General features: G+C 51.3%; 1 protein-coding gene across 23 annotated transcripts in view; it reads right to left on the reverse strand.

The window, feature by feature from the left end:
- LOC130886493 (protocadherin gamma-C4) overlaps window positions 1-16848 on the reverse strand; it is a 186443-nt gene that overhangs the window by 12108 nt on the left and 157487 nt on the right. For 21 of the 23 annotated variants that reach the window (XM_057788339.1, XM_057788338.1, XM_057788340.1 and 18 more), the window contains one exon: window positions 3672-3730. In XM_057788339.1, coding sequence (XP_057644322.1) covers window positions 3672-3730 — 59 coding nt within the window. Of the gene's footprint in view, window positions 1-3671; window positions 3731-6835; window positions 9461-10921; window positions 13437-16848 lie in introns of those variants that run through there. The other 2 variants (XM_057788332.1, XM_057788331.1) reach the window with 2 other exon arrangements.

Genomic DNA, 16848 nt, shown 5'->3' on the forward strand with positions numbered 1-16848 from the left:
ACTTAAATATGCATATTTAAAAATTTTTTTTTCTAGACACAGTCTCTATGTAGCCTTGGTTATCTTGGAACTCACTATGTAGACCAGGCCGGCCTCAAACCTACAGAGATCTGCCTGCCTCGGCCTCCAGAGTGCTGAGATTAAAGACATTCACCAGCACATCTGATTGGGGAAAAAAAAAAAAAAGACCGGAAAATCCCAGATGAAATTCTGTAATGTTTGGGATTTGTTTTGAGAAATAATCCAAGGGGGCACAGTGTGGGGATCTCAGCAGCACCAGAGACAGCACAGAGAGTCAGGGCTGGATGGTGGGGCCTGAGCGCGTCAGCACAGTCTATTTTCATAGCTATACTTTTTTTCTATACTAAAAAGTTAGCAGCCGGGCAGTGATGTCACACGCCTTTAATCCTAGCACTTGTTGGGGTAGAGGCATGTGGATCTCTGTGAGTCTGAGGTCAGCCTGGTTTACAGTGAGTTGTAGGATAGCCAAGGCTACACAGAGAAACCCTGTCTCGAAAACAAAAACAAAAATGTTAATACTTCTTCTTAGATTATGGGGAAGTTTCTCTTTTTTTCTATATCTCCTATTTTTCTATCTCTCTTGAGCTGCTCAAATATATGTTCTGGGAACTGAACTCTGGCCTCTGGCAGAGTAGCAAAGACTCTCAACCTCTGAGCCTGAGCCAACTCTCCAGCCCCGAGAATGTACTATTTTATGAGGAGTGGGGAGAAAGCTGTTGTTTGTTTGTTGAACAACTGCCCAATCTAAGAGACAGTGGGGTGGGGTGGGGGACTGTGTCTCAGTGGAGGAATGGAAGGACTCCCAGGTTGGAGAAGAATATAATGATAATGTGAACATGAAGGAGAACAAGGTGGTTGGTACCCGAGACTCTGCGAACAGCTGTGGAGCAAGGCACAGCCCAGGTTACAGCCCGGAAGAGAGAAATAGCTTTTTGGGCTCAAGGCTTGGAACAGTCATTGCGCTGGGATCAGAGGCCAGAAGGATGACCTGAGAAGGCACAGTGTGGGAAGGAGAAGCATCAACTAGCAAAGAACTTTGGAATGTGACTCTTACCCTTTTGTCTGGGCAGCGTGCCTACTAGTGTTGCCTTAAAGTTCGTCCTGGGTTATGGAAGGAAGGAATTTTCTTCCTTATCGTCAGCTGGTTGACTTGCACTCATCCTTCAGATTTCCCCACTTCATTGCCTTTTGGTGTCTTTCTGCTCTCTGACTAGGTCAGATCCCCATGGCAGGCTGCCCTTCCCAACACTCAGCACACTGCCAGCTCCTGAGGTTGGGGGCCATCTCTACCTATCCCACCATGTATGAACTGCAGAAGATCCTCGCTGAGGGCTAAATGAATGGAGGAGAGAAGCTGGAGCCTCTGGATTAGACCAATGCTTTTGTTGCGTTGTGGCCACTTTGGGGCGGAGTCAAAAATGTCCCAACTGCAACAAATTAGCTATGGGAGGGGGAGTCTCCTAAGCTTTGTCATCTCCCTAAGAGCTCTGCCATGGTCTCCGGGCCTCTCATTGATGAGAGGGACCTGCAGCAGGGGAAAAGATGCTCCCCAGGGGTACATGAGAAGCAACTGTTGGGGCTTCCAAGATTAGGAACAACTGTGGCTTCAGGGCCAGGGTTTTGGCTGGCCAGGGTAGAAGGAGCATTATTGCACAACATGCCTCAAAGCTGCTGCAACTCAAACGTCACCTTCCTGGAAGCATTTCCTAATCTCCTCTTCCCTATTCCACTCATCCTCTTCTTCCATGAACTTCAAGGATTTTGTAACTAGACATTTTTGTGTGTTTGTTTGTTTGTTTAGTGTGATTGTTGTCCATTTTCTTTCCTCAATTGGACTGGAAACTTTAGAGTTTCGATGGGTGTCTGCTTGTTCATTCTTACAATCATGTTAGCAGAGTGCCTGGCACATATTAAATGCTCAATAAAAACTCAGTGAATGAGTATAAGGACAACCTACAGAAAGCTGGCAACGCCAGCAAGGAAAAAGGAAACAGCTCGGGTCAAAGTAGGGGCAACAGCAGCCCCAGCCTCTTTTTCTGGCTGCCTTTTAGGGGCCTTCTAGGAAGTTCTTTGCATTCCTGACTCTGCAGACAAGCCTGCGCATGCCTAGGAGCTGGAATTTGTACCCAGGGCTTCTGGATTCTTGTAGCTAGGGCTTGGCCCCTGAGGAGGAAGCAGAATGGAAGCCCCAAAACTCACCACCTTAGCATGTTGAACAAACATAGAAAGGGAGCAAGCCCAAGCCTTGCTTCCCTCCCTGAACCAACTCTTCTCAGCTCCTGGCTTCTGCCTAGCAGGCTGGCCCAGATCCCATCCCATGCCCCTCAGACCAACTGAAGGTCTTTCTGCTGAAGTCCACCCTCCTCCCCACCCCCATAGGGGGTTCCTGTCTCAGCAGGAATTTATACCCAACTGAAAAGAGCAGCTGGGGCAGCCAGGGTGGGAGGGGAGTAGTGGTGGAGGGGCTATCAAAGGCTCCAAGTGTGGGGGGCGGGAGAAGGAGGCATCTGGGTGCCGGCTTGCCCACAAATGCCAAGAAATGAGAAATGAGGGACAGGGATTGTGTGTGGGGGGGGGCGGGAGAGAGAGACTCTGAATGAGAAACAGAATAGACACAGAGACTGAATGACACAGTGAGCCTTAGAACAGAAGGGAAAGGGAAAGAGAGAAAGAGGAGGATGGAACACAGAGAGAAGGCCACAGTGCCACAGGAAATAATTGGAACGGGAGAGAAACAAAAGAGAACAGGGGACAGAGAGAAAGGAAAAACAGTCTGGCACTAGGAAGAGTTAATGTCTCCTTCCAGTTGTATTGAGTACCGTGCCATGGCAGGCACAGTACAGGAAAGGTGCAGACCAGGGCAATGTGACACAGGTGTCAGAGATGGAGAAAGGGAGAGACGGAGACCTCGAACTGAGATGGAGACTTTGGGGGAGGATGTGGGCTGGAAAGAGGAGACAGAGACAAAATCTGGTAAGCAGACAGGGCAGGACGAGTGTGGGGTCAGGAGGCAGCTGGAGAAGCAGGGTGAGGGGGCCTAGGGCAGCTTCCTGTTTCTCCTGTTGTCATGAGACTGTATCATTTTATAAGCAGTACCGCCTCCAGCTGTGCGGTTTCCTTTTTTCCACAGTTCTCTCTCTCTCTCTCTCTCTCTCTCTCTCTCTCTCTCTCTCTCTCTCTCTCTCTCTCTCTCTCTCTCTCTCCATTTTCCTCCAGGTTCTGACTGGGGACAGCCTGCTTTTCTCTTGCCCCATTTCCTATGCTCCAGTCGCAGGTCAGGCTAGAGCCAGGCTCGACCCAGAAAGAAGAATGTAAACAATGGATAGGTACAGAAAACCCTCCTCACCCCACCCCCACCCGTCTATCCCTGGGTCCTAAGGAGCCTTCAGGAGATAGGAAAATGTGCTTGTGACTGGGAGGAGGAAAAGGGTGAGTGGGTGAATTTTGCTTCCAAAATAGGTGGAGTAGTCATCTCTTCTTCCTGGGGGTCTGTGTAGCAGCACCCAAGACACAAAAAAGCCTCCTTGAAATCGTGAAATGAGGGAAGAAGCCATTTGTAGAAAATACCGAGCCCTTCCCTCATCTCCTCCCACGTCATCACCGAGAAAATGCCGCAGAGAAGAGGGTGGGCTGGAGATTCTGTCACCTACCCGCTTGTGCCGGGTCTCTGGGCTTGAGAGAAACGCCAGTCGGTGTTGGGCGGGGCTTGCTGTGGAGAAAACAGAGGGAGAGTGGCTGAGTACCCAACAGCGGTGAGAGGCTACGGATCCCTGGGGATGGGGGTGGGGAGCGGGCAAAGGAAGAAGGAAAGGGGATAAGATGGGGGAGGGTAGGCACATCTCCAAAGGTGGGGGTGGGGAGAACCAAACCAGAGACTAACAAAATATTTCTTAGGATCACTGTGAATAAGCACATATTTCTTTGCTGAAGAAATGGATCCCCTTTTTTCCTGTCCCAGACTCAGAACATCTGAGCCAAAATTCAAGGACTGAAAGTGTCTTCTGTGGAGCTGGGGGAAAAGTGCGGCAAAGAGCCCCCTCCTCAAATAGCAGAGGGGAGATTTTTAAAATCCACCAGCCCTAGAAAGGAACCATTCAGTTCCTCAGCTGGGAACAAAGCAGCGGCTGTAGCAAGATGGCTGCTGCTCTGGGTAACCCTTGTCGTGCCAAGCTGCGAAGTGGCACCTCCTCCAGGCCCTCGCTCTCAAAGACCTCTTCCCACAGCTAAATACATTATTAATTTAGGAGTCATGCCAGCCTGGGCCTTTATAGGGCATCCAAGCCCCAGGATGCCTCTCACCCCCAGAACTTCATGCCACACAATGGCGCGTGACCAAGGAGATAGAACAAGGCAGCTCTGTCCAAGGCAGAGAAAATGGCTGGGATGGAGTACTGAGGAACCACATTCTACGGTCTCCGAGAAGAGCCTTCCAAGTCCCCAGCTGGAGCCCTCTCGCGCCCAGCTCGATGTGCAGGGCCCTGCTGGCCATCGCTTAATTTCCGAGTTCCGCGGGTTCTTCAGGGGATGTGGTTTCACCCCACCACACAGTCTCCTACAGTCAAGTCTCTCCCAGTTCCTGGGACGGGCTGGTAATTAATTCTCACCCAGGCTCCCAGGAGAAGAGAGTGTGAGCATCTCACATTACACTGGGGAGAAGGAAGACCCGGGACTTGCCAGTGACTCACACTGAGACCCCCAAGTGACAGTGGCGTGAGTGGAACCCAGAAGGTGCATCGGGTGCCGTGAGCACCGGTCCCGGGCTGCCACGGAGAAGGGTTCAGACCCTTAGCCACTGTCCCCTTTGACTGCAGAAGGTGCGTGAGGGTGCAGGATTGTGATCAGACAGGAAGCCTAACAAAACTCCACACCCCTGTGGAAAGAGCAGGAGCAAGTTTGTTCAGCGAGGGCTGCAGAGAAAGGGGAGCTCCAAAGTCTTTCTGCCGCATTTGAGGTCCTAAGGAGGAAAGCACTCCATTCCTCCATCCGGTCTCATCCTAACAGAGGCCAACCATCTCTTGTCCAGCTCTATAAACTTCAAGTGCCAAGCTATTCAAAGCACACACTGAAGTTCAACAGACCTGGGTTAGACTCTTTAGTTTCATTTATTCTGAATTTGAGTGACTTGCTTGACCTCTGTGAAAGTAATTACCATTGGGCTAATAATAACAATCCAGGAACATAGGAGGGCACATGAAATATTCTGGGTTTTTTGTTTGTTTCTATTTTGTTTTGTTTTTCAAGACAGGGTCTCTTTGTAGAGCCCTGGCTGTCCTGGAATTCTCTCTGTTGATCAGTCAGACTCAACAGAGGTCCTCCTGCCTCTGCTTCCCGAGTACTTCTGGCCCTTTAAGGAGGTGTGTAGTAGGGCTCTCTCAAGCAACTATCAGAAGTATCTGGAGATGTTTCAAAACTATAAACCCCATACAACAGAGGCAGGGTGGAGGAGAATGGACAGACTTTTTGAATAAAAGCTTCTTTGTTTGTGGAGACATGCTTTTACCATTTCTGTTTTCCCCGACTTCGAGGGCTACGTCTAGCATCTGGCAGAAGCTGTGGTTTCCCATCAGTCAGAGGAGGGAAGATTTGTCAAGAGTCTCAGGTACTCTGATCAATCTTCTTCAAATCCTCTCCCCAGATCTCTGGGCACATTTACGACGGAGCCAAAACCTAGTTTTGAATCCCCAGAGCAGGGGGAGGAAAGGGTGGCTGTTGCTGCCGGGGCCGCAGGCCTGCGGTCGTAGGACGGCTTACTGGCCAACCAAGGCCTTGTGTTTTAAGAGGGGCACAGGTACTGAGAGTGAGGAACTCAGTACAGAGCCCCAGGGCCAGCCAGACCTGGGGCCAATAGGTTCCACCCCAAGGGCCAGCTCACCCTGCCTCAGGACATTAGGGGCGGAGGTAACCCCGTCTGCGGGGGCGGGGCGTGGTGGGAGGGCTGGAGAGAAATTCCTGAGTCCTGACTTTATCCTGGGCAGGAGCGACCTGGGAACCTCACCAGGTATTAGCTGACCGTGTGCGCTTCAGGAGGGACCCGAGGTGCTAGTTGGGGAGGGAAGGGGCGGCGCATGGGTGTGATCAGCACCGAGGACAACCAGTCGGCCCTCGCCGAACACCTGGCGGCCGCAGTGGTTGGCTGGAGCTGGAATAAGTAGAGTTGAAGTTAAACGATGATGTCACGGATCGTGAGAGTAGGGAGAAACCGAGCAGAAAGCCTCAAGAGTGGCAGATAGCACTGGAGCCGGCGCCCAGGAAGTTGGCAGCGTGGGTCTGTGGTGACCTCCATGCAGGACCCCAGCATCTGTCAGGTCAGTGTGAATTCACCAGTACCTGTGCGGGGCGCCTTTGACTGCAGAAGGTGCGTGAGGGTGCAGGATTGTGATCAGACAGGAAGCCTAACAAAACTCCACACCCCTGTGGAAAGAGCAGGAGCAAGTTTGTTCAGCGAGGGCTGCAGAGAAAGGGGAGCTCCAAAGTCTTTCTGCCGCATTTGAAGTCCTAAGGAGGAAAGCACTCCATTCCTCCATCCGGTCTCATCCTAACAGAGGCCAACCATCTCTTGTCCAGCTCTATAAACTTCAAGTGCCAAGCTATTCAAAGCACACACTGAAGTTTAGCCCCCTTCTCTCCGCCCATAAACACCACCACCCCCGGATGCTCAAAACCCCACCTCTGACTCGACCACTCGGATTGTCCATGTTCAAATGCAGCCAGCTCGGTACAAACAGAGCACAGGATCAAAGCCCCTTAGGTGGACCGGGCAGCTTCCCCGACGTGCCCCCGTCCCCGAGGGTCGCATGGAGCACCCAGCCCTCACCTGGCTCCGCTCCCTCAGCGTACTAGAACGGGAACGCAAGGCCTCAGGTTCCAGCGCCAGGGCTGAGGGCTGCTGAACGCTGAGGGGCCTGAGGAAAGTGAAGTCACTGCCGTCGGAGGCCGGTGAAAAGCACGTCCTGTAGCAATGGCTCTGAGAGTCTGTGGGCCGCAGGGTCACCTCCATATACTTTAGCGTGCCATCGGCACTCACCTGCAGGTTGGGGCTGGACTGCTTATAGAACTCCCTGGAGGGTGAGTCCTGGCCCCTGCAACACTGGCCCCCACCCCGGTCCCCATCTTCACGTCCCCTCAGACATTTAGCTGACATGAAAGTGAAGGTAACTAAGGATAAGAGACTGACAGTTGCCAGAGCCACTATAAGGTAAAGGGTGAGGTCTGAGCGCTCAGGAGGGTGTGTGAGGAAGTCGCTGGATTTAGGCATTTCCTCTGCATCCTCATCCTCCAGAACCAGCAGTACTGTTGCTGTGGAGGACAGGGAAGGCTCACCATTGTCCCTCACCAGGACCACCACCTGCTGGGTGTCAGAGTCTTCCTCCAATAAGGCCCGGGCAGTGCGCACCTCCCCAGAGTGTGCAGACACAAGGAACAGTCCAGGGGATGTGGACTGTGGTGACAGAGAGTAAGAGAGCCATGCATTGTGACCCGCATCAGCATCCACAGCTGTCACTTTGGTGACCAAAGAACCCGGAGGAGCAGAGCGAGGGAGACGTTGGGGGGCCGAGAGCTCCCTGCCAGGTCGTGGGTGCAGCACAGCTGGGGCGTTATCGTTCTGGTCAAGGACAAACACGTGGAGAGACGTGTTCGCGTGCAGTGGGGGAGAGCCGGAATCTCGGACCCCCACCACAATTCGCAGCATCTGTAGCAATTCATAGTCAAAGGTCCGCTGGGCAAAGACTCGTCCATCCTCAGGGTTGACGTACACAAAAGAGGAGGCCGGGGCTCCCTGAATTTGACTTCCTACAATAGAATAGGTGAGGCGGGCATTATCCCCCGTGTCTGGATCTGAGGCAGCCACAGTACAGAGGAGAGAGCCTGGCGGCCGGTTTTCTGAGATATAAGCAGTGTAGAGCTGTTGGGTGAAGTGGGGTGTGTTGTCATTAACATCGGAAATGTTCAGCCTGATGGTGAGATGTGTGTGGAGGGGAGGTGATCCAGCATCACTGGCCCGCAGGTCGATGATATAATGGGGTGTAGTTTCTCGGTCCAAAGGCTGGCTGGTTAGCAGGGAGTAGTGGTTTTCAGAAGGCCTGATCTGAAATGGCAGGTCTGGAGATATAGCCAGCTTCACCTCTCCATTTCTACCTGAGTCTCGATCCCGCACGTTAAACAGCCCCACTACTGTGCCCACTGGGGTGCTCTCTAGGACAGGGTTGACCAAAGATGCCAGGAGCACCTCAGGGGGATTGTCGTTAACATCCCCTACATCCACTTGAATCACACAGTGGCCCTCCATGGCTGGCTGCCCCTGGTCTCTGGCTCTTGCATGGATTTCATAGAAATTCGACTCCTCAAAATCCACTGGACCCAACACATGGATGGCTCCACTGCTGGGATCCAAGCCAAAGAGATTCTTTACTGCTTCAGACGTGTGGTCTCCAAAAGAGTAGGCTAGCTGGCCATTGGTGCCCTCGTCTGGATCAGTGGCATTGAGACGGAGCAGCAGTGTACCTGGGAGTGTGTTCTCTGGGAGTCCCACTCGTAGAACTGAGGACTGGAAGGCTGGAGCATTATCATTGACATCCAGCACAATAACAGAGATAAGGCTGGTCCCTGAGCGGGCTGGGTTTCCCCCATCCACAGCAGTGAACACCAGCTGATGCCTTGCCTGGGCTTCACGGTCTAGCTGCTGCTCTAGTACTAGCTCTGGGAATAGCTTCCCGTCTTTTAGGGTCTTCACATTCAGAGAGAAGTGACTGTTGGGGCTTAGAGTATAAAAGCTCACAGTGTTGGTGCCCACGTCTGGGTCCTGAGCACTGTCCAGTGGGAATCTGGCTCCTGGTGCAGCAGATTCTGAGATTCGCATCTCTCGCTCAGGAGTGGCAAAGCTGGGAGAGTTGTCATTGAGATCCAGGATCTCTACCTCTACACGAATGAGCTCCAGGGGGTGTTCAGTCACTACCTGGACAGGCAGCAGGCAGCTAGTGCTGGCGCCACACAGGCTCTCTCGGTCAATCTTTAGATTCACTGCCAAAGCCCCACTCGTCAAGCTCAGGGAAAAATAGCGCCCATTCTCCTCAGAGCCCAATCGCAGCCTGCGGCTCAACAGATCTGTCACCTTTAAGCCAAGATCCTGAGCCACGTTCCCCACCAAAGTCCCCGGCTCAGACTCCTCCACCACTGAATAACGGAGCTGCCCAGCCACCCAGCCACAGCAGCACAAGGACAACACAGACAGCACTTGCCATTTCCCAGCGAGCTGTGGGGATGCCATAGCTCCCATGACCCAGAAGTCCCTTCGTGGAGAGTAACTGTGCTGTCCTGTCTCCAAGGTAAACCAAGCGTTTGGAATGCAGGAGCTGAAGTCTCTTATGTCTCCTTCCAGCCTCTTAAAAACTGCTCTGAGGTTTGCCTGCCTGCAGCCTTTTTCTTAGTCACCAACTGGCGGGGGTGGGTGGGGGAGGGGAGTTAAATGTAAGTGGAGCTAGGGAACTGGAGGAGGAGGCAGGCCGGAAGAGCAGATCTCCCACCTCAGCTCTAAGTTTGATTGGCCAAAAAGTCTGTCTGCTCTCAACCAATTATAAAGTCTCCTCAGCCCTGGAAACCTTGGGAACCGTCGCTGAAAAATCTGTGTCACAGAAGCCTCCTGCCTCCCCACTCACTCGCGCTGCAGGTTGGTTCAGCCCCCTTGGCAGTGAAGTTTGGCGGCTCAGATGGTGCTCAACAGGGAAGATTAAAATGGTACAAAACTCCTTAGCGTTCTGTCCCAGCAACTTCCTGCATGACTTCAGAAGCTTCCACTGTTTGGTTGAACCAGCTAAAATTTGTCCTTGTGGAGATGCAAAGTCCACATGGGGTCCCCCCACCCCACCGCTGTCATCCTGCTAAATACTCCTAAAGCTTTGTCAGAACCTTCCAAAGTCTTGTCTTGCTCCCCAGCTGTGTCTGTGGGTGGCTAAAGGACTTAGCTTTCCGGAAGCCCTAAACTCAGAACGTGAACAGAGCACCACAGTTTATGGGATAGGGAACACTTCTAGGCAGATCTAGGCTACCTTGGAGGGTGACCAGAAGCCAGACATGGCCTCTGGGCTTTATGGTTTCAGTGAATTCAAAACCTTCCCTAAAGATTTCCAGAATGTCTATCTCTGTGAATTCTTTATCTGTGAATGATTTTCTGACACTGAGTGACTTCACCTACTGCTCCCCCACTAGGAGGTAACAAATGCACCCCTCACCCCAACCCTGTTCCCAGTTTACCGTATGTAGTTCAGCACCCCAGTGGGGAATATGAGGAGTCCCCGAGAAAGACCCTCTGCTACCGCTTTGATCTGCACCACTCTCCTCCGTTGGCACTTTTTTTTTCTTTTTCAGACTCTGCTATCTTTTCAAATAAACAGTTCCCTTCACATTAGGTTAGAGGTTACTAGACAACGTGGGGCAAAGATTTTTATAGTCTACCATCAAACCAGTTGGAAGTGGTAACCCAGAGGTAGCGTTCTCCAGAACATAAACCTCTCATTCTCACAGAACAGAGGAAGAAGTGCTGGGTTTAGGTGATTTCCTGGCCCAGCCCACACCTGTGCGTGACACTTCAGTGCCCCTATGCTCCATCAGCATGCTGCCACGACAGCTTGGGTCCTGATAACCAGTTAATTTATTTCTTACTCTCCAATGTGGACATTACTCACCCCAAGTTCCAATCTATGGGCATTACCCACCCCCAAGTTCCAATCATTAATCAACTCAGACACTTGTAGAGCACAGCATTTACAGCACAGTTAATACTCACAAAAATGGTGACATCACTGTGGGCTCTTCCAGAGAGGCCAGGACTCTCTGGCAATTGGCCCAGCCACATGTCTGGATCACAATAACCCCCAAGCATTGGCTGAGCCTGCAAAGGTCTCACCTCGAGCCCATAGAGAAGATCAGAGGGTGGACAGCTTGGGCGCACAGGCTCCCCTGCCATAGGTGCACTGGGTGACTTCACCATCATGAAGCTGTCACTCCGAGTGGGTGCGGAAGCCAATGGTGTACAGCCATGAGAGTGGCCTCCCACATCAACAAACTTGATAGGATCTTCCGACCCGAGCTGGATTCGGAGGATCCCATTGGAAGGAGGAAGCCCCTCCCTCCTCCGAGATCTGCTGAGACAGGCACAGGTGCCCGCAGGAAAGCATGTCACTCCACAGGCAGCCCCGCGAAGACACTTAGAGAGCAGTGCCACGAAAGAACCAAAGGAGACAAAGCAGATTGCCACTAAGGACACAGCCAAGTAGAGGGTTAGACGAGATTCTCCTTCTCTGGGAGCTGACGATTCTCGAAGATCGGGGACAACTGGATGGGTGTCTTCCTCTAAAGACACCAGGAGAGTAACAGAGGTAGAGAGTGGTGGGCTACCGCTGTCCTTCACCACAATGACCAGCTTCTGGGGTGGGAGGTCAGCTGGGATGGGAACAGCTGTCCGTACTTCCCCAGCATATCTGGAGACGGCAAAGAGGCTGGGATCCGGGGCCTCCAGGAGCTGATAGGAAACCCAGGCATTGTAACCTGAATCCAAGTCCACAGCTGTCACCTTTGTGACTAGGTGCCCAGCACCAACTGATGGGGGCAGTGCTTGTGGACATAAGGAACCAGGCCTGGCCCGAGGGCGCAGCACAGCTGGGGCGTTGTCATTGAGGTCCAGCACAAACAGGCGCACTGTGACTGTGCTGCTGAGTGGTGGGCTGCCCCTGTCCCTGGCCTGCACCTCAAACTGCAGTGTCTGGGTCTGCTCGTAGTCAAATGATCTAGTCGCGTGAACAGCTCCTGTCTGGGGGTTCAAAGAAATGAAGGAAGAAGCTGACACATCGCGATTTCTGGGTTCTAAAAGAGAGTATGAGATTAGTGCGTTTAAGCCAGAGTCAGGGTCAGAGGCTGCAAGGGAGCAAAGCAGGTCCCCTGGGCGATTGTTCTCGGGAACGAATACCTCATGTGACCTCTGGAAGAATGAGGGTGGGTTATCATTCACATCTGAAATATTGAGGAAAATAGTCCTGTGGGTACTCAGGGGAGGGTTCCCAGCATCAGAAGCAGTAACCATGATGTCATAACTAGACCTAGCCTCTCGATCCAAGGGTCCAGCTGTCACGAGGGAGAACTGGTTCCTGAAGGCAGACTTGAGGGCGAATGGTAAGTGGTCAGGGATGCGGAGGCTCACATCTCCGTTTGACCCAGAGTCAGGGTCCTGCACACTGATGAGAGCCACCACAGTGCCAGGTTCTGCACTCTCTGGTAGAGTTCCCAGCTCCGAGGTCACTGTGATGTGGGGGGCATTGTCATTTACATCTAGGAGATCCACCCTAAGGCTGCAATGTTGCTCCATGGCTGGAGAACCCCCATCACGAGCCCTCACATCAAATTCATAGTAATTCTCACTCTCAAAGTCTAGAGGCCCCTGAAGGGTAAGCTTTCCAGTCGTGGGATGAAGGCTAAAGAGGTTTCTCACCCGATCAGGGGTGTGACCACTGAAAGAAAAGGTGACGTTACCACTAGGTCCCAAGTCTGGGTCAGAGGCATTGAGCTGAATGAGCACCATGCCCGCTGGCGCACTCTCCAACACGCTGATCCTGTAACTGGATTGCTGGAAGGCTGGGGCGTTGTCATTCACATCCAGCACTGACACCCGGAGCTCCGCGGTGCCAGATCTAGGGGGGTTCCCTCCATCCACAGCAGTTAGCACCAGGCGGTAGTCCGATTGCTTCTCACGATCCAAAGGCTTCTCCAGAAGAAGCTCTGGGACCAAGCTGCCATCGCTGCGCTTCTTGACATCCAGGGCAAAGTGTTCATTGGAGCTTAGTCTGTAGCTGCTAATGGAATTGCTCCCCACATCTGCATCCTGAGCCTTTTCCAAGGGGAAACGCTGTCCTGGCGGAGCTGCTTCCCCGATTTCCAAGTCCAACTGCTGCCGCGGAAATCGGGGGGCGTGATCATTCACATCTACGATCTCAACCTCTGCTCGGTACATTTCCAAAGGTCCTTCGGTTACAAACTCCAGGGGCACGATGCAGCTGGCACTGAGCCCACACAGTGCCTCTCGATCGATTGGATTTTTGATGAGCAGGGCTCCGCTGTCCAAATCCACACGAAAGTGTCTTTGGTTCACCTCTCCAGCGACCTGCAGCCTGCGAGCTGATAGACTCTCTGTATCCAGCAGAAAATCTTGGGCGACATTCCCTACAAAAGTCCCTTCCTGTGACTCCTCTGGGACCGGGTAGCGAATCTGCCCACAAACGTAGCCCAGGTGGCAAAAGAGGAACAAAAGGGTAGCCCCCCACCAAATTTCTACCCAGCTTCTCACCTTGCTGGGCATTGCTGCCGTCCGCTAATGCTCTACTTGGTCCGGAGAAGCCAAAGAAGCTGACCCGCCCCTAACAGCCACAGCAGCTGGAGACACCTATCTCCCTTCCCCGCGCCAGGTCTGGCGCGGCTCCGCCGGCGCAGTAAGGGTTACGCGCCGTTTTTTGCTGGTGGCGGGGTAGATTTGTCTGCCTTTCCCTATCCGATTGGCAGGCAGCAGCTCCTGGGCTCAGCCAATAGGCTGAGCAGAGAATGTCCCAATAGCAGCAGGGTTAATGCGTCGCAGCATTGGGAGGAAACACACACACACCAAAAAAACAAACCCCCAAATATAATAAATACCAACGTTTCTTTCGACCTTCCTCCTGCTCAACTCGCGTTTATGTCCGAGGATCGCTACCATCGTGGAGAGGCAGAAAACATGTATGTATTTCCCCCCCAACACATCGATACACCCCGCCCCTTTTCGCGGGGAAAACAGCTACCTCCTGAGCCCTAGCAACCTGCAGCCCCGGAAAACGAGTGGCCATTGGAGACTGGTCACTTTGTTCAAGCCAGTGTTGTCATCAACCAATATTCTAAATGAGTAGCTCGGGCTGGTCGTATTAAAGCAACAGCCTATAAGAAGCACTGCATATTCTCAAAATTCTGCTCCTCCCCAGCTTACCTCTGTTTGCAGAGAGGCTTACACGTTAATGAAAGCAATTGAATATATACGGCACACGTTTTATATTGTAACAGAAGGCACAGCAGAAACCAAACCTTATTCAGACATTTGCTACAACAGGAAGCTACTCACTGATTTCAAGGACAGTATGGAAGTAGGTGGGGGAAGCCAGAATTGGGAGCCGGTCCAAAACTGTAAGAATCAGTGTCTGGGACTAGATCTCATTACCTGGCAGAATGCTAATGTTCACAGTCTGAACAGCTTTCTTGAATGATAGGATCAGCTACCATCAACGTTGTGTCTACAAATCTTCTTTATTTGACACCACAGCATTCGTGACGTGTTGTTAATTACCAACAGAGACCATTTCAAAAGAACAAGCCTTTCACTTAGCCCCCAGGGGACCTCTTGTAGATGGGGACTTAATCTCCCCCACCCCCACCCTCATTCAGACCTCTTAGCCTGCCTACTATCTGGCCACAAGCTCAGAAACAGCACAATTTTACATCACAGGCCCCTGAAAGCTGTACTCTGACAGCAAACACACCAGAGAAAGACAGATCTAAGTATGAGGTCTGTTAATTCATCCAAATACTTGCCTAGATTACTAATAGCTACCAAAACCAGCAGCAGACAGAAGTGTTCTTATCCCCATACATCGTCCCTGCCCCACCATCATCTTCTTGACTGTACGGAGGCCAGCAACCAACATTGAAATCTCATAGATCTGGCTATTCTGTGTTCTTATATAAAAAGAAACAAGCCCCTCATACCAGAAATACAAAACAAAAACAAAGCTGCTATGCCTCCTCCCATGGGGACAATGGTGGTTTGAATGAATCAACCTGGTCCACAGAAGTGCTGATGTCAGAATCCACTATCAGTGAATCATCTATCCAGTTGTCTGGGGGTGGGGGTGGGGAGTTTCCACCCTTGACTTATTCCTGTCCTTGGTTTCTTATGCCCATCAACAAGCCTGAAGACTTTATGCAGTCACTTGCCCCATCTGCACGGCCTTGGTGCTGGGTCCAGCATCTATCAGTAGCCTCAAATATCATTATAGCTGTTTAACTGGTCTCTGACTCCAACCCTAATGTCTCCCATCTATTCCTCTTATGACTGTCAGAATAATCTCCAGAAAAAGAAAACTGCCGATGGCACTGTGTGTGTGTGTGTGCGCGCGCGCGTGCGCGCGAATGCGCACATGTGTGGTGGTGGCTTTATTAGAGATCAGTTTTGAAGAGTCAGTTTTCCTGCGAAGATTATTTTATATGAGATTAGAAAGTAAAGCAATTACCACCAACACTCTGATGACCCCCAGGTCATTCAGGATCTAAACCTACCACTTGCTTCACGTGATTATCCCTGCACTTCACTGTTCAGCAGTAATGAACCACCTTGATCTCTTTGCATGGAATGTCCTAGAAAGTCCCCCCTTGGTCCCCATTTTCTATCTGACAGTTCAACCTTTAGCTCGTCACTCAAGCCACTGCCACCCACCTCTATAAAACCTTGTCTTCCCCAGGCTGATTCCTTTTCCGAGAGCGTTTAAAGTGCATCACCTGCCTTCCTCCCTTTCTTCCTTTAGACAGGGTCTGTGCTGGCTGAGTTTTACGGCACTTGACACAAGCTAGAGTCCTCAGAGAGGAGGGAGCCTCAACTGAGAAAATGCCTCCACAGTAAGGCTGTAGGCAAGCCTGCAGGGCATTTTCTTAGTGATTGATGGGGGAGGGCCCAGCCCATTGTAGGTGGGGCCATCCCTGGGCTGGCTGAGCAAACCTTGGGAAGTAAGCCAGTAAGCAGCTCCCCTCCATGGCCTTTGCATCAGCTCCTGCCTCCAGGTTCTTGCTCTGCTTGAGTTCCTGTCTTGACTTCCATTGATGATGAACTGTGATGTGGAAGCTTAATCTTTATCAACCCTTTCCTCCCCAAGTTGCTTTGATCAGGGTGTTTCATCCCAGCAGTAGTAACCCCGAGACAGGGCCTTACTATGACCTGCCTGGTTGGCCTTGAACTCAGAGATCTGCTTCTCAACTACTGCAAATACAGGCGCATAAAACCATGCCCCAATCCATTGTCTTTTTTTTTAATGCCTATTTCCTCCGGTATCATGTATACCATAAGACGAGAGTGACTTTTCAACCTTTACAGTGTCTAGCACATGGAGATAATTATACACCATGAATATTCATGTTGTTATTACCTCAACAAATGTTGCTTAAAGATTTACAAAGTAGGTAATATATTTATTTCCTTTATTTTTTTATTTTATTGCATTGGTGTTTTGTCTGCATGTATGTCTGTGTGAGGGTGTCCATCGAATCCCCTGCAACTGGAGTTATGGATAGTTGTGAGCTGCCATGTGGGTGCTGGGAATTGAGCCTGGGTCCTCTGCAAGAGCAGCCAGTGCTCTCAACCACTGAGTCATCTCTCCAGCCCCTGTATTTATTTCTTGATGCAGGACCTGAAGTTCAGATTGGAAAAGGTATTATCTAAAGCTGAAAGAACAGTAAGGCAGTATTGCATGGCATTACAAGTTCACACTAAAACAGTCTGCTTACTAGAATTGGAGCATCATAAAGCCCAATTCTACATATCTTTGATTTGATCTTTTATGCCAGGTATGGGATTCTCCTACTTCTAGTTGTTTTTTTTTTTTTTTCCTGTTTGTTTATTTGAGACAGGGTTTCACTATGTGGCTTTGCTGCTCCTGGGATTTATGATGCTCCAGTAGGATGGCTTTGAACTTATAGAGCTCTACCTGCAGCTGCCTTCACAAACGTTGAGATTTACCATGTCTGGCTCTTCTGCTGGGTTTTATTTTAAAGGAT

The sequence above is a fragment of the Chionomys nivalis genome, chromosome 14 (assembly GCF_950005125.1).
Source record: "Chionomys nivalis chromosome 14, mChiNiv1.1, whole genome shotgun sequence".
NCBI classification, from domain to species: Eukaryota; Metazoa; Chordata; class Mammalia; order Rodentia; family Cricetidae; genus Chionomys; species Chionomys nivalis.